Source organism: Choloepus didactylus, chromosome 22 (genome assembly GCF_015220235.1).
Source record: "Choloepus didactylus isolate mChoDid1 chromosome 22, mChoDid1.pri, whole genome shotgun sequence".
NCBI classification, from domain to species: Eukaryota; Metazoa; Chordata; class Mammalia; order Pilosa; family Megalonychidae; genus Choloepus; species Choloepus didactylus.
In genome coordinates this window covers 39245407-39265764 of record NC_051328.1, presented here as the reverse complement: position 1 = coordinate 39265764, position 20358 = coordinate 39245407, and the positions used below count along the sequence as shown (strand labels likewise).

The 20358-nt window shown below is 53.7% G+C and overlaps 2 protein-coding genes across 8 annotated transcripts in view; one reads left to right on the top strand and one right to left on the bottom strand.

The window, feature by feature from the left end:
* Nucleotides 1–4347: 4347 nt before the first annotated feature.
* On the top strand, nucleotides 4348–14395 carry TAF1C (TATA-box binding protein associated factor, RNA polymerase I subunit C). 2 transcript variants are annotated; one of them, XM_037816114.1, is made up of 15 exons: nucleotides 4348–4493; nucleotides 7335–7473; nucleotides 8606–8687; nucleotides 8905–9002; nucleotides 9079–9168; nucleotides 9264–9337; nucleotides 9969–10207; nucleotides 10341–10457; nucleotides 10534–10651; nucleotides 10741–10812; nucleotides 10939–11074; nucleotides 11267–11410; nucleotides 12091–12265; nucleotides 12347–12484; nucleotides 12568–14395. In XM_037816114.1, the coding sequence occupies exons 2-15, from the start codon at nucleotides 7336–7338 to the stop codon at nucleotides 13482–13484; spliced, it is 2538 nt and encodes an 845-aa protein (XP_037672042.1). In that variant the 5' UTR covers nucleotides 4348–4493; nucleotide 7335; the 3' UTR covers nucleotides 13485–14395. The 2 variants fall into 2 exon arrangements, with proteins under 2 accessions (XP_037672042.1, XP_037672043.1); XM_037816115.1 differs by lacking the exons at nucleotides 4348–4493; nucleotides 7335–7473; nucleotides 8606–8687; nucleotides 8905–9002; nucleotides 9079–9168 and having other exon boundaries at nucleotides 9267–9348.
* Nucleotides 14357–20358, bottom strand: part of DNAAF1 (dynein axonemal assembly factor 1) — a 22649-nt gene continuing 16647 nt past the window's right edge. For 5 of the 6 annotated variants that reach the window (XM_037816116.1, XM_037816117.1, XM_037816118.1 and 2 more), the window contains 4 exons: nucleotides 18507–18616; nucleotides 16848–16904; nucleotides 15532–15895; nucleotides 14357–14763 (listed from right to left, as the gene is read on the bottom strand). In XM_037816116.1, the coding sequence (XP_037672044.1) occupies nucleotides 14663–14763; nucleotides 15532–15895; nucleotides 16848–16904; nucleotides 18507–18616 (632 nt within the window). In that variant the 3' untranslated portion in view covers nucleotides 14357–14662. Of the gene's footprint in view, nucleotides 14764–15531; nucleotides 15896–16696; nucleotides 16905–18506; nucleotides 18617–20358 lie in introns of those variants that run through there. The other variant, XM_037816120.1, reaches the window with a different exon arrangement.

The window sequence follows — 20358 nt, the reverse complement described above, 5'->3', positions numbered from 1 at the left end:
GACAGGACGCAAGGACCGGAAGGCGCGGCTCGACCCCAGCTCCCAGGGGGCCTCTCGCGGCCCGGATCTCGCGCGGCCTGCGCCCTTTTACACGCTCGGGGTCAGCTCCCGCGTGGGGAGCACGCGGCCCGCAGCGCACAGTAAGCCCCGCCCCCGCCTGCCCAGCCAATGGGAAGGCCGGCCCGTCTGGCGGCCAAGGCCCGGATGCTGGACCGCAAAGGAGTGGGGGTCGGTCTCGGACCAAACGTCTCAGTTCCGGGGCGGAGCTTCTGGCGCGGGGGGCGGGGCGCTCCCGGCAGCCTCTTCTCTGCCTTTGGGTGGTCCTGGTTATCAAAGACCTGGGGAGAGGGTGTGGGAGCTGCTGGGCCTAGGGTCCCCCAAACCATACCCTGTTGCATCAGCCCTCGCCAGCCCCGTCATAATTGTAGCAGTCTGCAGAATCGTTCGGATCTAAACTTCAAAGGTGCTTATTATAGGCCTGCCTGAAGGCAACTTGCAATAAACATGTATCTCTAGTCAAAATTAGTCATTTGGTTAAGAAAAAAAAAATGGCACCCTGCCTCCCCACCCCACCCCCTTTCCACTCCACACCCACACCCCCCAACACCCACCCCCACCCCCACCATGGGACCCTGAGTTGAGTCACAAAAACACCACAAGACAGGAATGCTTTGTAAAGTGAGGCACTAGGGGTGAACGAGAAATAGGAAAACTAAGGTGAAGTAAGGGCTGAAAATGTATGTAAGACCTGGTGTGATGCAAGAAACATTTGCTTGAAGGGGGGCCAGGAATTTAACTCTGAGTGGGAAAATATGGCCACTCAGTTCGCAGTGTCTGTAAGGTTTGTGGTCTTTGTAGTTGCTGCTGCTGCTGCTGCTGATTGTTACCCTTGGACCTGACAATGCTAGCCAGGATTGTGGCTGTGTGGCTTCTTTGGCTTATGAGGAGCAATTGGTGGAATGGGGACCATTTGCCTTGGACAGAGCAGGTGTCAGGGCCAGTGTAGATTCAACCTCATCAAATATTTCAAGGATTGGCCTCAAAAGAAGAATTCTGTATTTGTGTGTGTTGCCCAGAGGGTGGAGTTACGCCTCATAGATATAATGGACAGTACAACAGTGTGGTAGTTTGAAGCTGTTATGTACCCCAGAAAAGGCCATGTGCTTTTAATCCATTCCTGTGGGTGCAGAACTATTGTTGGTGGGACCTTTTGATTAGGTTTCAGGGTGGGTCTTGAACAGCTTACTGGAGTCCTTTATAAAAGGATAAAATACATACAGAAGCTGAGAGATGAAATTAAGAATGAAGAAAAGCCCTGGAGAAGCTAAGAGGACCCACAAAAAAACAGAGGAAGCCACTGAAGCCAGAAGCTGAAAGCAATGAAACCTGGGAGAGAAGGACCAACGGATGGAGCCAGGTGCCTTCCCACGTGACAGACGTGTCCCAGATGCCAGCAGCCTGTCTTCAGAGTCCAAGTACATCCTGTTGATGCCTTGAGTTGGACATTTTCACAGCCTAAGAACTGTAAATTGTTAGATAATAAATCCCCATTGTAAAAGCAATTCCATTTCTGGTATATTGCATTCCGGCAGCAAACCAAAACAACCAGGTATTCATAAATGGAATGGTGGCTGAACGTATTCGTAAAGAGATGTGAACAGAGTCTTCATAATAGCCAAACCAGGAAACATCCCCAAAGTCCACCAACAGGAGAATGAATACACAGACTGTGGTATATTCCTACAATGGAACATGGCTCAGTAATATGAAAGAAACTGCTGCTATGTGCACAGCGTGGGTGAATGTCACAGACATGCTGAGTGAAAGAAGTCAAACACAAGAGAGAATCCTCCACGTGATTCCGTTTATATGAAGTTCTTGAAGAGATGAAACTAGTCTATGGTGGTGAAAGTCAGAATAGGAGTGACTTCTTGAAGGGGGTAATGACTGGGAAGTGGCACCAGGAAACTTTTCTGGGATGATGGAAATGTTTTCTATCTTGATCTGTGTGAGTCAACTCAAGATTTGTAAAAATCCAATGAGCTATACACCTAAGATTTGTGTGCTTTATGATTCATAAAGCCTATTTCACTAACAAAAAGACATAATAACAACTTGTGCCGAGAAAAAGAAAGAAGAAAGGGAAGGAGGGAGGAGAGGAAGATGGGAGGGAAGATGGGAGGGAGGATGGAGAAACAGATTGGCCTCCCAGTGCAGAAGCTGTACAGGTATCTCATAAGGTGATGTAGAACAGTGACGTGTTAGGCAGAATAATGGTTTCTCAAAGATTCCCACGTCCTAATCCCTAGAACCTGTGACTATGTTATGTTACATAGAAGGGCGTATTGAAGATTGCTGATCAGCTTACCTTAAAATAGGTAAATTCTCCTGTATTATCGAGCTGGGGGGGATGTAATCACAAGGGTTTATAAATGGGGAAGAATCAGAATCAGAGAGAAGACATCTTGTGAAGGACTCAACCGGCCATTGCTGGCTTTGAAGATAGAAGGGGGCCATGAACCTAGAAATGCAGGCAGTTTTTAGAATCTGGAAAAGGCAAGAAAAGGGATTCCTCCCTGGAACCTCCAGAAGGAATGCAGCCCTGTCGACAGCTTGGTTTTATCCCACTGAGACCTATTTTGAACTTCTGGCCTCCAAAACTGTAATATAACATATTTGTGTTGTTTGAAGCCATGAAATTTGTGGTAATTTGCTATAGCAGATAGAGAAAACTCATACAAGTGTCTTCAAATGTTTGGCTTACCTACTCTGTAAAATAATTTTGAAAAACTATGCATGCCAAATTTTTAATCCCAAGTTTAAACGGTTACAAAGGTGCAATTTCTGATTTATTATGTATTGTCATTGTCCTTTAAATATGTTTTCATCAATTTATGAAAAAAACTCTCCATATGATCTAATTAGCAAAGCCTGTCCTCATAGCCAAACCAATCAGTTAAATCAGATTTACCTATCAGAAAGTCTGATGTCAATTTCAATTTACATAAATGTGTTGGTATTTTCCCAGAAGAGCCATCTCATTTCATTCTTTCATTGACTCAATATTTATTAAGCATCTACTATATGCTAGGAACTCTCCTGAATGTTTGGGATACATCAATGAATGGCCCAGACAAAAGAGTTTCCAATCTTCTGGAGTGGCTTCTGAATTCTAGGAATGTAGTCTAAACAGGAGTTTGAAGTCTTGATGAGATGAGGTGTCATAGCCAGCAGTATTTTCTTTCTTTCTTTTTTTTCTTTTTGCTAATTCTTCATTAAAGTATAATATACATGCAAAAAAGTGCACAGATCATTAGATGAATTTTCACACACTGAACACACCCATGTAACTAGATGAAGAAATGAAATTTTGTCAGTCGGCAGAAGCCCCCCTCCTGTACTCTCCATCATTATTTCTTACTGATTCAGTTTTTCTTAGTCTTCTAGGGGCTCTCTCCTGCAGGAGGTCTGCCTTGTGGAATCGCCCCCTTGTTACAGCACCCATCCTGGGGCAATGCTCCATGGTGGAAAAAGAGCGACTGTGAAAGGGAAGTTAGGAAAGGAGAACCATCCAGTTCCGAGCACCACCCAGAAAAACAAACAAACAAAACAAAACCATATGGATGGAAGTTGAGCATTTGGAAATGGTTTCTTCAAAGCAGTGGTTTCCTCGTTTTGGTCTCTGGACCAGCCACATCAGCACCCCCCAGAGACTTGGTAAAAATCTAGCCTTGGGCCACACCCCAGGCCTCTTGAATCAGAAATGCTGGGGGTGAGTCTCAACTGTTTTAACAAATCCTCCAGGGGATTCTGGTGGATGCTCAAGTTTGAGAACTACTGGGTTAGGATAATGGTTAGTAGTCCTTAAAGCGCGGTCCCCGGACAAGCACTATCAGATTACCTGGGGATTTAGAAACGCAAATTATCATTCTGCACCTCACGCCTGCCGAATCAGAGCCTGTTTAAACACGCCCTCCGGGTGATGCTTATAGAGTTTGAGAACCACCGCCTACAAGTATACTTGCGTGACTTCCCTGGAAAATCCCCAAGTACCCCCAGGGAGCCTGCTCCTTGCGGCTCAAGGACAATCAGTAGGATACCTACTGGCTAACCCAGGCGCATTTACCGAGTAGCGCTCAGTAAACGCTCGTTGAATGAATTAATTAGATACGCACATCAACCGTGTGAGGCAGGAAGCTGGTTAAAGCACGGGGGATTCAAATTCAAGTCCACCTAGCCTTGACATTCCCTCTCTGCCCGGGAGGGGGCGCGCGAGGACTCCCGGGCGGCCGAGCTGGGAGGCGGGACTTCCTGTCTCCGAAGGCGCACTTCCGGCCAGACCCGGAAAACCGTTAGTTCGCGGCGTGGGCGCTGTCCCCGGGAGATAATTGAAGCTAGTGTGGCGGCTTTCGGGGCCCCTCGCGGGTCGAGGGGCAGAAGAACGTCTCGCAGGCTCCCATTTCTCAAACTAGCACCCCGGAGGCCCGGATTAGGTAAGTGAGCGGGCCACCCGGACGGGAGGAGAGAGCGCAGCCAGCCGGGCGGACCCCGAGAGGGGTGTCTCGGCCGGAGAGGCGAGCTCGGTTTACCTCTGCGCGGGGCCGCAGGCCTCAGGTTGTGTGGCTTTGGATGAATCACTTAACATCTGCAAAGTGGGTTATTAGTAGCCCCTAGGTCACGGAGCGCTGAGGATTCCACGAATGGGAAGCGTGGTAGCGGCTGTCTGGCACCCCATGCTTGATGTGAGGCTTCTGCTGTTGTCGGGTTGAAAAGCAGGGACCTGGAGGTGGCGAAGTAAGAGGTGGCCGGGGGGGAGATCAGACTAGGGATGTTCGGGATGACGGAGACGATTGGAAGATAAATGAGGGGCGGGACCTCTGGATCCCGTCTCCCGTTCCTCTGCCACAGGCTCACGTTTTGCTGTCCCCAGACCCGACCAGTTCTGCAGCATTGGAGGACCTAGAGTATGGGCTGGAAGCGGGCAAGGGGAGGTCGAGGCTGCCTTGTTTGAAGGCTTTTCCTGGATTCCACTAGTGTCCTCAGCCTGCCTGGATTCGTTTAAAGTTGTTTGGTTCTTTTCTCCTCTCCTCATTCATTTGTTCTTAGACTTGTTCTTCCAAGTTCTGTATACCAGTTGTTACCATGTGGCAAATACCATGGCACTGGAGATACTTACCAAGTTCCTTTCTCATGGGGCCTGTTGGATCAGCCTTGAATCAAACAGCCTCATTCTTAACTATCTAGTCACAATTGCTGTGCAAGCTCTGGGGGAAGGGTGCAGGGTATTATGGGAGGATGGGGTTGGGCGAATTGGAAGGGGCTTCCCTGAGGAGGAGAGGATTGACACAAAGTCTGAAGGATGGGTAGGGTTTTGTGTGGTGGGAGGGAATGGAGATGGGCTCATTCTAAGCAGAGGGGCAGTGCAAAGGCCCTGTGGTGAGAAGAAACATGGTGAGGAGGACCCCAAGCAGGTCAGTGTGGTTGGAGCCCAAGGAACATGGAGATAAGCTGCAGTGTTTTTTTCTGTCTGCTGGTTTATCGGGGGGTGCACCCGTTGGTGTGATCCCCTCCTATGGAAGCTAGTGAGTTTTCACAAAGATTCACTGAGGATCTCTGACACTATCCTCCCCTATCATGCAAATGAAAGGAATAGCAGCAGCCAGAATGCAGAGACTTGAGAATGATTCAGTTATAGTCCCTGCTCTCCGGGAGCTCACAGTCTAGTGAGGGAGAAAGGACATACATGAAAACCACGATTCGAATGAGGCTGATGGGTGCCCCAAGCAACTCTTCGTTGATTCACTTGACAAGTTTTGACTTAGCACCCTGTATTAGTCAGGGTTCTCTAGGGAAACAGAACCAACAGGAGATAACTGTAAATGCAAGATTTATAAAAGTGTCTCATGCAGCTGTGGAGATGCATGGGTCCAAATTCTATAGGGCAGGCTGCAAGCTGGCAACTCTGATGAAGGTCTTTGATGAACTCCCCAGGAGAGGCTGGCTGGCTGAAGAAAAAAGTAAATGTTCTCTCTTCTCTCTTAAAACTGATTGGATTAAATCCAACTGATTGGATTTTCATTGAGAAGACACTCCATTAGTTGATCATAGATGTAATCAGTCAAAGATGCAATCAACTGAGTAATGAGTTAATAAACCAGCCTTCTGGTTTATTAACCAGCCATGAAATGTCCTTGCAGTAATGGTTAGGCCAGTGCTTGCTTGACCAGACAACTGGGCACCGTCACCTGGCCAATTTGACACATGAACTTAACCATCACAAACTTGCTTTGCAATGAGCACTGTGCGTGGTGCCGAGGGTACTTGGATGTGCAGAGGCTACAGCATAAACTGGGAAAGGGCGAGGGGCATCCCAAGGGAGAAGATTTTTGCCTCCTAAGACTTCAATGCTGCTAAGTGTTTGGTTTGGGGTGCACAAGTGTATCATGGTTCAGAACATGGGCTTTGAATTGGACCAGGAGCACAAGTCTTGGCTCTGGCACTTATGAGCTGTTGACTACAGGCAAGTTGCCATTTTCTGAGCCTCAATTTCCTGAACTCCAAAGTAGGGGAGTTGGGAAGAAGAGAAAAGCAAGTCGTAACATGTTTTGTAGCTGGTGGTACTAGGTAAGTGAGTGCTGCTGTTATTTTTATGTTTCATTTTAAAAGGAGGGATGTGGCTGCCTGTACTTCTAGAGTACTTTGTATTTCCCAAAACCCTTAGACATAAATTAATTTTTTTCAACACATATTTGAAGTGCATTTTCTGGGAGGCACTGTGCTTGACAGTGGGAAAACAGATAGACACAACTCAGCCCCTGGCTTTGGGGAAACTTGAGCCCAGTCTTTGGAATTCAAGCTGCAAGCATAGAATCATAATACAGGGTGTTAAGAGCTGTGATAGAAGCTGAACCCTTGCCACTTGTCTGAGTCCCTTCACCCTCCTCCCTGTTCATTCTGTGGTTTCCTACTTGCTTCCCAGAACTGCTGAGCACTGTCCTGCCCCAGGACTTTTGTACTTGCTGTTCATTCTACTTGGAACCCTCTTCCCTGTTGCTGCACAATTCTCTCTCCTGTTAGATTCCGGCTCTGCTCAGATGCCACATTCTCAACTGGCCAATCACTGTCCCCTCCTTGTGGTTATTTTTGTTTATATTAAAACTTTTTGCTACCTTCTGTCAGGCTACATATTTGTTTGTTTGTTTGGTACGTCCTTTCCCAAAGCAAGTAGAGTCCTCTTAGGGCACTTTTCACTCTCCCCAGGAATCCTGGAGGCCATGATCAGAGTCAAGTCTCTTGGAGGAAGGCCAGTGTGGTGTTTGGTTCTTGTTTTCCAGGATGGACTTCCCCAGCTCCCTCCGCCCCGCTTTGTTTACGGCAGGCCCCCTGGGACTGAGCAGCGTCCCCGACCTGTCCTTCATGTGCAGCTGGAGAGACGCGCTGACCCTGCCAGGGTCCCAGCCCCAGAGCTCAGAGGTGAGGAGGGCAGGGGGGAGCCCTACAGAGGGGGTCCTTCAGTCGGACCCCCTTCCCTAGCACACACACCAGTTGGCAGGGGCCCCAGGTGGGTAGTGGAAGCCCAGGACACGGGCTGAGCCAGAACCCCCTCTGTCAGGGTACGTGGGCCGCCCTTGTCCGTGGAGGGCTTCCCCAGCGGGAGCTGAGGCTCATTCTGTCCTGCCTCCCTCTCCCAGTCCTTCATTTGTTCAACAAACACTCATCGAACAATCCTGACCATGTCGCACCCACCTTCCTGGGCACTGGGGGCCCAGTGTCAGTGAGTCAGATTGGAATCATGGAACTTAGATGGTCAAGCAAGAGGACACTGGCAAACAGACCACTGGGTGAAATAATCATATATTGTGATAATAGCTTTGAATGAATCCAAAGGAACAGAAACAGGGCGTGTGAGGATGAGGGTGGGGTGAGCGATAGATCAGCCTTCCCACAGCTCTGCTGGTGCCCTCAGGAAGGACACGGGCTCTTTCCTTAGAATCAGAATCCTTGTGGATGACACTTGGAGACCGTCTGTCTAAGGGTTGAGCCAGGCAGAGTAAGCGGATCCAGAACTAGAGAGATGGGGGAGTGGGGTGGCCTCCTCGAGGAGAAAGGGTGCACTGTCAGCCTGGCATCCCTCCGAGAGCCTGCCCTGTCGGCCCCCTCATCCCTGAGGGTTTGAACTGAGGGGTCGTGGTCTCAGCCAGCCTGGCTGTGGGAGAAGGAGTGGCCTGTGGGGCTCCCAGAGGAAGTTCTCCCACAGTCTCCACCGTCCCAGTGAGACCTCGGGGTTTGGACCCGCCAGCAGTGGCAGAAGGGAGTCCTGTTTGAGAGGCAGTGCAGGCAGGGGGCAGAAAGCACGGACTGTGCCGGCAGGCTGCCTGGGTTCCAATGCCAGCTCCTCGTAACTGGCCTCACGACCTGCAACAAGAGGCTTAACTTCCCTGTGCCTTAGTTTCCTCCTTGGTAAGATGTCAGTTACAGCCACACCACCTTTGGAGGCTGGTTGCGCGTATCGAATGAGACTGTAAAAGTGGGGAGCTTGCGGCAGTGCCTGGCCCTGGGACAGCGCTCTGTGGTTACGTTACCATGGTCGTGGTTTTTCCTCCAGAATGTGACACTGCCCTCAGCCAAGGGCCTGTGGTGGGAGCCGAAGACCCCTGGGCCTCTCCCCTTGCTGCCTCCTTGTCCTGGTAAGGCTCTCCTTCCTCTGCTCTCGCCCCCAAGCTGCCCTACCCGTCGCTTTTCTCCCCGACCCTCTGCCCCCCGAAACCTTCCCTCTTCCTGCTGACATCCTCCATTCCCCTGGGGTCCTTGGATACCTCCAGTCACTGGGACACCTGGCCCCACTTCCACCCCCTCCCCAGTCCCCAGTACAGACCGCTCTCCCTGGCCTCACTCTTCCCTCAGAGCCCTGGGACCCTGGGCTCACTGCCCAGGATCTGCTTTTCCGGGAAGGTCGCCAGTTCCAGAGACAGCCACAAGCCGTACTGGATGTTACCGAACAGGTGAGTGTCCCCAGATGGATCGGGCCAGGCAGCCTGGAGGCCGTGGGTGGCCACCTGGCTGCTTCTCCTCCCCCAGCTCAGCCGGTTCCTGTGGTTTCATGGGGACGTCGCCTTTGGATCCGTGGGGAAGCTGATGCAGGAGAATTTCAAGCTGGAGGGAGCCCGGGTGAGTAGCCCTGGGCAGGCCAGGAGAGGGGCCTCCCTGCCTCACTTTGGGATGAACCCTGGGGTGTGGGAGCTTGACGAGGCCTTTCCATGCAGAGCCGCTCTAAGAAGAAGACAGTGATCAGTGTGAAGACGCTGTTCCAGGACCTCGCTGGACACCAGCCCTGGGGGCAAGTGGCTAGTGAGAAAGCTTGGGATGGAAAGGCCTAGCTGGGGATGGGGAGTGGAAAGAGCTGGGAAGTGAGTTCAGGTTCCATCCCAGGTGATTTGCCCTTCCCTTGCTCAATCGTGAGTCTTACTTCTTATATGGAACTCCTACCTTCAGCCAGCTGCAAGGGAAAAGGGAATTTATTGGCTCACCTAAATTCCTGGACTTCAGGCATGGCTGCATCTAGATGTTCAAAGAAAGTTAATAAGGCTCTGTCTGTGTTTTCTGATCCACTTGCCCGGATCTGATCCTCTGCCTGGCTTAATTCTTAAACAAGCTCTCTCCAAGTGGCAGGAAGAAGGCTTAAAATTCAAAGGAAAGAGCCAGTATCTTTCCTGGGAGTAACAGCAAAAGTCCCAAGAAGGAGTTCAGTTGTTTGGCACGGGGATCAGGCCCATCCGTGGCCAATCTCCGTGGCTAGTGGCCATGGGGTGCTCTGATGTGCTCTGTGTCCTATGACTGCCCCAGGGCATGGGGAGAGTCTAGCTAGAGAAAAAAAAGTGCATCCACCGCACCTGCTGCCCGAGGAATAGCAAGCAGTCCTCCACCATCATTGCCACACACTGAGCCTGCCGCTGTGGTCTCACCCCCAGGTGTCCCTGGGCTTACCTCAGCCACCGCCAGCGCCGGTTCTCCATCCTGGGGGCCCCCATCCTGGGCAAGTCCATGGTGAGCCTCCTGGGAGAGCTGCTGCACGAGGAGCTGGCAATGCGGTGGGGGCAGCTGCTCTTGGACGATGCCTTCACTGGGGGTGCCCTGGCCTGGGTGCCTGGGAGGAGCCCTCAGTTCGGTCAGCTGGTCTACCCTGCTGGAGGCGCCCTGGACAGGCTGTGTATCCTTTCCCGCTGGGCAGGACCCCACCTGGCTCCTTGGTGGTGGAGGAGGTGCCCTCCAATGGACTGGGGGAGGGCAGGACGTTGGGGCTTGCGGTGACCAGCGCCCCTGCTCCTTAGCAAGAGGCTCAGATTTCCAACGCATCCGTGTGACCCCGAGCGGCAACCCCCGGGTCATCGGGGACCCTGGCCACATCCAGCTCCGGGGACCAGTCCGGCAGGTGGTGACCTGCACCGTCCAGGGAGAATGTAAGGCCCTCCCACACCTCTTTACGGGACCTGCCGGGATGACCCCTGACCCTGACCCTCGCCATTCCCTCCTCAGCCCTGCTGGCCGTCCGCGCTGACTACCACTGTGCTGTGTGGAAGGTCGGGAAACAGGGGTGGCCCAGCCCTCTCCAGGTGCTGCAGGTCGAGAAGGGAGCCACAGGGGTCAGTCTCAGGTGAGGGGGCGAGTTGGGGAGGTCGATGAGGAGGTGAGCCTGGGAGGAGGGGCGGCCAACCCCACAGTCACCGCACCGTTGCCCTGTAGCCCTCACCTGCCCGGGGAGCTGGCCGTTTGCAGCCGTTCAGGAGCCGTCTGTCTGTGGCGCCCCCAGGAAGGGTAATGCCCTCCCCGTAACCCACCACCCCCTCTTCAGCCTGCCCTGGCCCTGAGGCCAGGCTCCCTGCTCCACCACGGTCAGCCCCTCTGCCCCCCATCTCACCCGCCCTCTCCCACCTCCCCAAGGCTGCAGCGAATCTACAAGGATCCTGAGACCCTTGTGTTCCGGGACCCCTCGCCCTGGCGGTGGGCAGACTTCACTGCGCACCCCCGGGTGTTGACAGTCGCCGATCGCACAGGAGTGAAGATGGTGGACACTCAGGTACAGGGCCTGGGCTGATGCCCGCAGGCTGTGGACCCAAGATGGAGCAGATGTCCTAGGGGGCAGGCTGGCTCCCCCAGTGCACGAAAAGCAGCAGTGCCCAGGACTCTCAGGGCCGACGGTGCGGGCCGGGGGGCCATGTTCCAGATCTTGGACTGTCAGGGAGAGGCTGACCCTATGCTTCTCCCCCAGGGCCCCCCAGGCTGTGGCCTGCTGCTTTTTCGTGGGGGCGCGGAGGCCTCGTGCCAGAAAGGGGAACGGATTCTGCTGGCCCAGGCCCTAGGGGAGTCTGGCTCCAGCTCTCTACCCCCCACTCTCCACCTCATCTGCACCCAGGTGAGCGGTGCCTCCCCCCCCTCCTCTCCCTGACTCCTCCTTTCAGGGGCTGACTCTGGACAACTCTGAGAGCCCTGGCACGAGTCTGCGGCCAGAACAGGCAGAAAATTCTGGCGCCCCTGGCCCGGGGAGGTGGCGCTTATATCAGGTGTTCAGATGTGCGTAGGGATTGCTTAGGTGAAAGGAGGAAGGGCATCCAGGTGGGGGGAGCATCTGCAAAGCAGGTCGATTTCCTGATGTGTCCAGAAAAGGGGAGGAGAGCCTTGGCTCACCTGAGGGTCCCCCCACGTCACAGTGCAGAGGGGTGCAGCTCACATGTCGGTTCTGGGGCCAGGGGAGCCAGGGGAGGGCAGGTGAAGGTCAGGGTGTGTTTCAACATGGCAAGATCCTTCCACGCCTTTCCCGAGACCCCTTTTCTCGAGTTGGGTTGGGCAAGACTGGTGACCAGGACACACACTCCGGGAAGTGTCCCCCACCCCGGTCAGGGCTGAGCCCGAAGTTGGGCAGATGGTCAATGGCCGGTGACAGCAGGCTGTGGCCGCCCGGGAGAGTCTGTGCTTCATCCTGAGAGCTGTGTGAGGCCCCCTGACAGGCCGTGGGGCCCCCCGGGGAGACTTTTCTCAACCAATCCCTCACCCACATCTCTGTCCCATCCGTTCCATCTTGCTTCTTGGCTTCAGTTCTCGCTCTACCTGGTGGATGAGCGCCTCCCCTTGGTGCCGATGCTGAAGTGGGACCACGGGCTCCCTTCCCCTCCCCTGCTGGCCCGGCTGCTGCCCCCACCCCGCCCTGGCCTCCCACAGCCCCTGCTCCTGGGCAGCCAGGGGGGACAGCTGCAGCTGCTGCACATTACAGGTGAGGGCAGGCAGGCAGGAGGGGCGGGACGGTGGGCGGCTGGGCCTGGATCGGGGCTTCAGCTGTCCGCCTGTCTTCCAGGGGAGGGGGCCTCTGCACCCCGCCTGGCAGGGCCTCCCCAGTCTCTTCCTTCAAGGGCCGAGGCCCTCTCCGCATTCCCCCTGCTGGAGCCCAAGAGTCAGCGGCAACTGGAGGAGCGTCTGAAGGCACCGACCATAGGTGGGCCAGGGGGTGGGGGTGAGTGTGAGGGGGCACAGGGTGCGCCCCCATGGGCTGGAGGGTCACCACCCTTCCATTTCCAGGTCTGGCCGCCGCCTTCCCCCCCTCGGCCTCCACGCCCGTCCTGTTGCTTTTCCAGCTCTCAGAAGCTGGCGATGTCTTCTACCAGCACCTCTGCCTCCAGGACGCCAGCCTGCACGGAGACCCTGGGCCCCCTGGCAACCCTGGGCCTGGCCCCCACACCCCCACGGTGGCCATGTCCACATCCGCCTCAGCCTCCTGGAGCCCCCACGCCACGGCCGTCTGCCGCCGCTGGCTGGAGGCCCTGCAGGAGGTACCCTTGGCACCCCCTGTGTGGACTGCACCCAACTTTTCCCACCGCAACCTCCTGTGCTGCCAGGAGCAGCCAGCGGAAGAAGGGCCCGTGCAGAAGAGTCTGCGGGCATCTATGGCCAAGGGGCGGCTCCTGCGGCCAGGAGACCTGGGCCTCCTCCCCATGGCAGAGCCGCCCCCAGCACCCGAGTCAGGCCCCGAAGACGAGCTCAGCGAGCGCTTAGGGGAAGCCTGGGAAGGCCGGGGGGCTGCCTGGTGGGAGAGGCAGCTTGGCAGGACCTCGGGGCCCGAGAAGCACCCCAAGCGGCCCAAGCGCCGCACCCAGCTGTCCAGCACCTTCTCCTCGTTCAGTGGCCGCCAGGACCTCTCCGACGGCACCAGCCCCCCTCACAGCCCAGACCGGAGAGCCCCTGAGCCCAGGCCCGGGCCTCCTGCCACACCCACCTCCCAGCAGCTGAGCCAGGAGCCATGGGCCCGGGGCATCCCTGCTGAGCGGCGGCAGACCCTCCGTGACTACGTGGCCCGGCTGCCTTCTCCCGCCACGCCTGCAGGTGCCGCTGCGCTCCCTTCGCAAACCTCGAGCATCCGGACCACCCCCTCCAGCACGCAGCCCCCTGTCCGCTCTGGCTCCCAGCCGCCCCGCAAGAGGCCCCGCATGGGCTTCTGAGGGCCCAGGTAGAGCTGCACCGCACCCTCCTGGGAGGCTGGGCCTTCAGAGAGCCCTGCATCCTGGACAGGCTCTGCCCTCCGTGGCTGGGACGCAGGAATAAAGAGCCTCCGAAGGCCACGTGATCGTGGAGGCACCCAGGCGGGATCTGGAGCCACGCTGGTGGGATATAGGTTAACGAGGTAGTATTTTGTCCTGTAGTTTATGTAGTTGCCTGAAGAGAATTCTGGAAGGCAAGTGGAAAGGTCAGTGTTGGGATGCCCTTCAGGAGGTGGCGTGGTGGGCAGCAGGGGCCCGGGCACCCTGGCTCCATGGTGCTAGCAGGGTCTCCATGGGGTCCTTCCCTGGAGTCGGGGATGACTCACTGTGCTTGGGGGGGTGGGGGGGCTGAGACACCTGTAGAGCTGGTGACCCCTTACAGCAGAGCTCAGTCAACCATGGTGCCTGTTGCAGTTTGTGCTTGTAAACCAGTTTCTACCACAATCAAGTATTTTCAGAAGCAGGCACCTTGACCCAGGTTTAGGGATTGAATGAACTTGTTGGCTAAATGTGGTTTCACATGAGCGAGACTAAGGCTGGACAGAGCCCCCTCACGTCACTTCTGGGGTCTAAAGCGTAAAGTTCCACTTCCAAATTTCTGTAGTGCCAGTGGAAGATTCTGGTCTTCTGCAGGAAAATACTTGCTGAAAATTTCACAGGACCAGGTCTGAATTAGATGCCTGTTCACATTCCTTTTGTTTTGTTTGAAAAATTTTTTTTTTCAATTTTTTTGATAAAAAAGGGGGGATGGGTCTTTTCTAAGGGTAGCTGATAAAAGGAGTTCCAGACAACTCACAAGGATTTAAATAATCCAGTGACATGGACTCGGGTGGATATTAAAATGTTTATAATGTTCAAACAAGACACTTAAAGTTGTATGGTTTTTACAACAAGTAAGTGGGAGGACATTGTATTATGTCTCGATTACAAGAAACCCAACCCTGTTCCACATCCCGAAGGCCGAGAAAGGAGGAGAGATGAGCTGCACCCCTTGGCATGGCTTGCAGCAAAGTCCTGGGCACAGACCTCAGGAACAGCAGCATGTGGAAGGGGCACCGGACAAGGGGCTGGCCTGTGCCCGCCAGAGGTCAGGCCTTGGGGCCCAGCCGCCCACGGGCTGGCACTGTTGGCCCAGGGGCTCAGTCCAACCCAAATTCATCGTCCTCTCGGTCTTCCCCCATCCCAGACTCCTCGGGCCCCTCAATCTTGGACTGTGTCTCATTGTTTTCAGTGCTGTTTCCTAAAGAGTTAAAGAAGGGAACTCAGTGTTCTTGGGAATAGGGTCAGTCCTGTCCCCTGCCCCCCCCACCATTCTTCCTGTCGCAGATCCTAAGTCGGCCACCCAAGCTGCCTTTCAAAAAAAGACAAAACACCTGGCTGCACATCAGTGTTGAGTAAGAATAAGTAGGAATTTTCTAGGTTTAACCAATCTCCTTCTTGTAAGCCAACACTCCCTGATTTGGATGTCTAAAGACCTGCTGAATAAACAGCCACCCTTTTGCTGTTGGTGAGCAGGAGCCAGCTGCTCCCCACAAGCCACCTCCTGCAGGTGCGTGGACAGGCCTCCAGCCCCAGGTGCAGCCTGATGTGTTCATTTCCTGACCTTGTTTGTCCCAACCAGCCAGGTGGCCCAGACACCGTCCCTGCATGGCCAACCTCCCTGCCCTCCAACGCCTCTAAAAAGCCCGGGGTTCAGGGAGAGTGAGTGGGTGGCTTAAAAATGCAGGTTCCTCAGCCCTGCCTGGCCCTGCTGAACCAAGATGGCCAAGGTCGGTGCCCCCAGCTGGTCGCCATGCCGGTGGCACAGGTGCGCCCTCCCCAGGGCTGGTCAGGGCTGCTTTGCAGCTCGGGAGCTGTGAACTTAGGAGCTCTGGGACCTGGAATGAAAAGCCTCCGAGAGGGGCTCCGTGGGGCTCGGTGCACCACCTCCCCTCCGGGCTGGGATCTTAGGCAGTTGGTCTCCACGGCCAAGGCTCCTGGCCGCTGCGGCCGCGCAGGGCGGCGTTACCTGGAGGAGAGGCTGACAGCTCCTCCCTGCCCCTGTCCTCCCAGGCAGGGGTGGGCTTGGCATCCGTCTTGCAGGTTGGGGGCATCGGCAGGGGGTCTAAAGGCTCGTGGTCGAGCTCTTCAATCAACGGCCGTGGGGACTTGGTGTCTGTGCTTTGCGTCCCCAGGTCCCTCTCGGTTTCTTTTTTCAAGATGTCTGTAAAGGGTGTCTCAGCCTTCTGTGAGGTGTCTTTGGAAATTGCGAATATATTTGAGAGGGCATCTGGGGACACCTTCTCCAACACTGGGAGTGATGTGGGGTCCAGTTCAGGGTCACTGTCATCACTCAGGCCCGAAATCGTTTCAATCTTCGGAAGGCACATTTCCTATTGAAAGAAAAAAATGTGTGGAACATTTCTGTTTTCACAACAGAGGCACTCCAAAATGCATTAAGCAAATTCTCTTTTTAGATCTAAAATCACATATTCAGATGCCACATACAAGAAAGACCCAAGGCAACACAGGACTCTCCCTTTCAAAGTTAAGACCTCAGGGTGGGTGCGCCTGGCTCGCTGTTCCTGAGCCCAAAAAGTCGCCCTGAGTTCCACAGCCAAAGTCTCTAGTCCTGTCTGAGCCACTCCCGGCCTGATGCGTCCCCGCGGCTGTGCTCCCCTTCCCTGCTCTGTCCTGATACCCCGACGCTCTGGGTTCCCCAGATGGGCCGATCTCCGAGCCTGGGCCCTGGGCTGGCGTCCACCCTAACCCAGCCACCTGGTGGCTCTGCTCAGAAACCCATCAGGTCTTGGCTCCCTTGGCTCTCCGTGCCCCTAACTGCCCTTGGGTGTGTTTCCCCTAACTGCCCTTGGGTGTGTTTCCTTCCTTCGATGGTGAGCTCGCGCCCGGGAATTAAATCTCCCGCTTCCTTCTCCCTGGGCACGTGGCTCTGGCCTCCCCCAGGAATGCAGGAGGGAGGGTGGGCTCAGCGGGGAGGGTGCCCCACCATGCCTCCTACGCCTCCTTCCCTCTCTGCAGGAACAGCTAAGTACGTCACAAGGACAAAAAAGTGTTTTCAGGCATATACTGTACACAGTTGTTAAAAATCAGTGATAAACCATGTTCAAGAAATGCAAGTGGATAATCATAAAACCTCAGACCACGGGCAGCAGCAAACAACCATGCCTCCTTGCCTTCTGTAACGTGCAAAACATGGTTGTACGCAACGGTCCAATTGCACGCAGCCTTGCACCTCTTCCAAGGTAAGGAGGTGGATTTTGTAAATGACAAGACTGGAGGTGAAAGTGGAACGATGCTGATAGTGGGAAAATGTGTACTGATAACCTTGTGGGGGTCTTCGGAAAAGTCGCCTGTATCAACGTCTTCCAAGTCTGGTAGGTCCTGAAAGAGAAAATGTGAGCCTTACATCACCAGGGAAGCACAAAACAAATGCAGACATAAATCACATTTGGCTTCCACATATGTGTAAAGTGTAGAGGAGAAATGAGGAGCTACCCAAATCACCCAGCCCTGCTTCCCCTCCAAAAGAAACCCCCTACACACAAAGCAGACACGGCTACTTCAAGTATCTGGATCTAAGAAGTGAATGTGAGATTTGTAAGGAATGACATGTTTTAAGAAAATTCCAGATCTTTTCTCCACTTTGTCGTTACAGAGACAACCAGTTTGAGGGGGGGGGGTGTGTGCAGAATAATGGGACCCAAATCAAATGCACCCACTTTTTCTCTGTATAAATTAGTCTCCAGACTCTACATAGCATAAAGTTAGTTTACTTTGGACCTCCCCCAAACTGGTAGTGCTTTTTGGGTTCTGTTATGACTTTTTGGCATCTTCATCCATTACCACCGGTCTGGCACGAGGGGAGACAGCACAGGGGGTGGTTAGATGCAGGGACTCCCAGCTGTGTGACCTCGGGCAGCTAAATCTCTTTGTGGCTCAATTTCCTCATCTGTAAAAGGGAGATAATAGTACCTACATCTTAAGAGTTATTGGGAGGGTTAAATCAATTAATACAAGAGGTGTTTAGAACAGTGTCAGGATTAAAATAAGAACTCAGTAAGTATTAGCTGTTGTTGTTTTGTATATAATTGGTTCTGAAATGTTAAAAATCAATTGTTCAGTTTTGCTTATGATTATACATAGGTCCAGAAAACTAGAAACCCACTATGAATATTGACCATATGCAGTTTGACAGTAATTGAGCCACATGAAAATTTGAAGTTCGAGCATTTAGAAATGAAACACCAGTTTAGAAGTGAAACAAGGAAGTGGGCAGGGGGCATGCAAAGGTCTGCCCAAGGGTGAGGTTCACGTGCAGGGCAGGGCCGGCCTTAGGTGTGAGCGGAGCGAGCTCCAGTTGCCCACCTGTGTGCTAGCTGACGCCTCCCCAGCTCCTTGTCCCCCCCCCAAGTTCAGCTCCTAAGAGTCCCAGTGGAATGTGTGTATTCCCATGGAGACTCATTCCTGGGCCAAAACCTTAAGACTGCCATCCCAGGGAGAAGAGTGTCCAGGAGGAGCCACTGAACATTAAGGTCATGGGACACTGGATGGTCACGCCTGGATGAGCCACAGGAAGCCAGAGCAGCACAGGCCCGTGGAGGATTGAGAGGCTCAGCTGACAAAACGTGCCCTTCTCAACAATTCTATGTAAGGCGAACTGGACAGACTGGCTTTGTGGAGCAACTTCTTTGCGGGAAACCAAGGGTTTTCTAGACCTAGTTCAAAGGGAACCATTTAAGCCAGTGCTTCTCAAATTTGAATATGCGTATGTATGATCACCTGGAGATCTTATTAAAATGCAGATTCTGATCAGTACATCAGGGTGGGGCCTGTGGTTCTTCAAGAGCTAACCGGCTCCCTGGGGAGGCCGATGCTGCGGGCCCAAGGACCCTCCTTAGCGAGGATTTGGAAGATTTTTAACTGATCACCTGTATAACCAACTTTAACCAGACACTTAACTACAAGTGCAAACACTTGACTTACATGGATGAAGAACTTCTCCAGAGTCTCCATTTTAACGGCTTCTAAACCGTCAGCTCCTTCGAGTTTGGTAACTAATTCATCCTTGGTGGCCACAGTGGGAGGAGTGGAGTCTAAGGAACAATTAACAACAAAGTGATTAATTTTGGAGTTCCTTTTCTAGATCATGGGTAGATCAACAAACCCAAGGTTCAGATGGATTTCCAGGACAGGACAAAACCTTCCTTGGGGCAGAAAATCCAACCCCTGGGAGAGAAGCCACCAGGCTCCACGGCTTGGGATGGGGTTGTATCACTAAGAAAAGACACAAAGCACTGCCTCCTCTCTATAATCTGTCCTCGAATCTGATGGGATGAAAGCGCCAGTCAGTAATCAATTCAGCATAAGCCGCGACCCTGGGGAAGATGACATGATGGATGGGCAAGGAGCTGGAGGAGGAGGATGCTGTAAAGACAAGGCCAATTCGGGACCGAGAGGAGAGGCAAGTTGGAGAGCCGGCTTTCATCACCACGTTCCTCAGTCAGGGAACACACCCCTCCTGCCACACCAGGGCCGGGGATGCCCACTAAATAATCACGAGGGGGCCTGAGAATATGGAAGGGGTTCCTTGGCCTCCTCCAGGCCCCCACTTTTCAAGGTTCCGAAGGCTGTTTCATGGCTGCAATTATTATGCTAGAGAATAACTGTCCAGTTTTTTTCTCATTACACATAGATGAAGAAACCAGAAACTTGCCCTGAGTGTCCACCATGCCCAGTCTGACCCTGAGAGCCACACCTTGGCACCAGTTTAGGAGGAGCCAAGGAGAGGGGCAGGGGGAGGACCCCAAGTCCACAGTGCAGCTCTCGCCCTCCCGGGTCTCCCACACAAGGCCCCAGCTGAGGTGGTCTTCTCTACTTGGCCGTCTCCATGGCTTCTCAAATTCAGTATTTCTAAATATGCCTTCTCTCACTTCCCCTCTTGTAGTGAGTGGGTTGAATGGTGGCCCCTAAAAAGATCGGGCCACCACCACTCCTCACCCCAGAACCTGTGAACGTGGCCTTATCTGGAAAAAGGGTCTCTGCAGGTATAATTAAGGCTCTCAGATGAGGTCATCCAATGACAAGTGACCTCAAAGGCAGAGGACACAGAGACAGAGGAGATGGCCATAGGAAGATGGAGGCAGAGACCGCAGGGACACAGACACCTGCCCAGGGACACCTGGGGTCGCCAGCAGCTGAAAGAGGCAGGAAGGAGCCTCTCCCTGAGCCCTCAGAGAGGCGCAGGACCTGCTGACACCCGGTTTTTGACCTCTAAGACCGTGGGAGGATGACTGGCTGCTGCTCTAGGCCACCCCATTTGTGGTGCTTGGTTCCCACGGCCCCAGGACACTGCTCCACCTCTCAGGCCAGCCGTCCCCTCTCCTGTCCATGGCACACCATGTCCCCAGGTGTGCAGCCAAGAAGCTGTGGTCAAGGCAGCTGCCAAGTCCTTCTATTTCTCCTTTACTAGCATCTGTCTCCTGTGCTGTGTTTTGTTTTGGGGGGAAAAGGTGTGACAGGGAAGGGACTAGCATTTTTGGGTGCACTGCCTACACCTGCTTCCCATCCGTGCCATAGGGAGTGTCTCCTGGTCCCAGATGTGGGGACAGGCTTAGGGAGGCATCATGGCTGCCCAAGGGCACTTAGCTAGTTAAGGGGAAGGCTTGGACTTGACCTTGGGGTGTCTGTCAATACTTCACAAAATAGTTTCTCTCTATATGTTTACAACATAAATCTTTGCATATCTGAAATAATAAAGCCCATGACATCTCCATGTCTGAAAAGCTTTAGGGAAAGAATGACCCTTGTTTGGTAGAGATTCTCTTCTGTTCAGCCA

Coding starts and splice junctions, on each gene's coding strand:
- TAF1C (XM_037816114.1), top strand. CDS start 7,336: ATGGACTTCCCCAGCTCCCTCCGCCCCGCTTTGTTTACGGCAGGCCCC. Junction 9,338..9,968: donor GCTGGACACCAGCCCTGGGG/GCAAGTGGCTAG, acceptor TCTCACCCCCAG/GTGTCCCTGGGCTTACCTCA. Junction 10,652..10,740: donor GCCACAGGGGTCAGTCTCAG/GTGAGGGGGCGA, acceptor GTTGCCCTGTAG/CCCTCACCTGCCCGGGGAGC.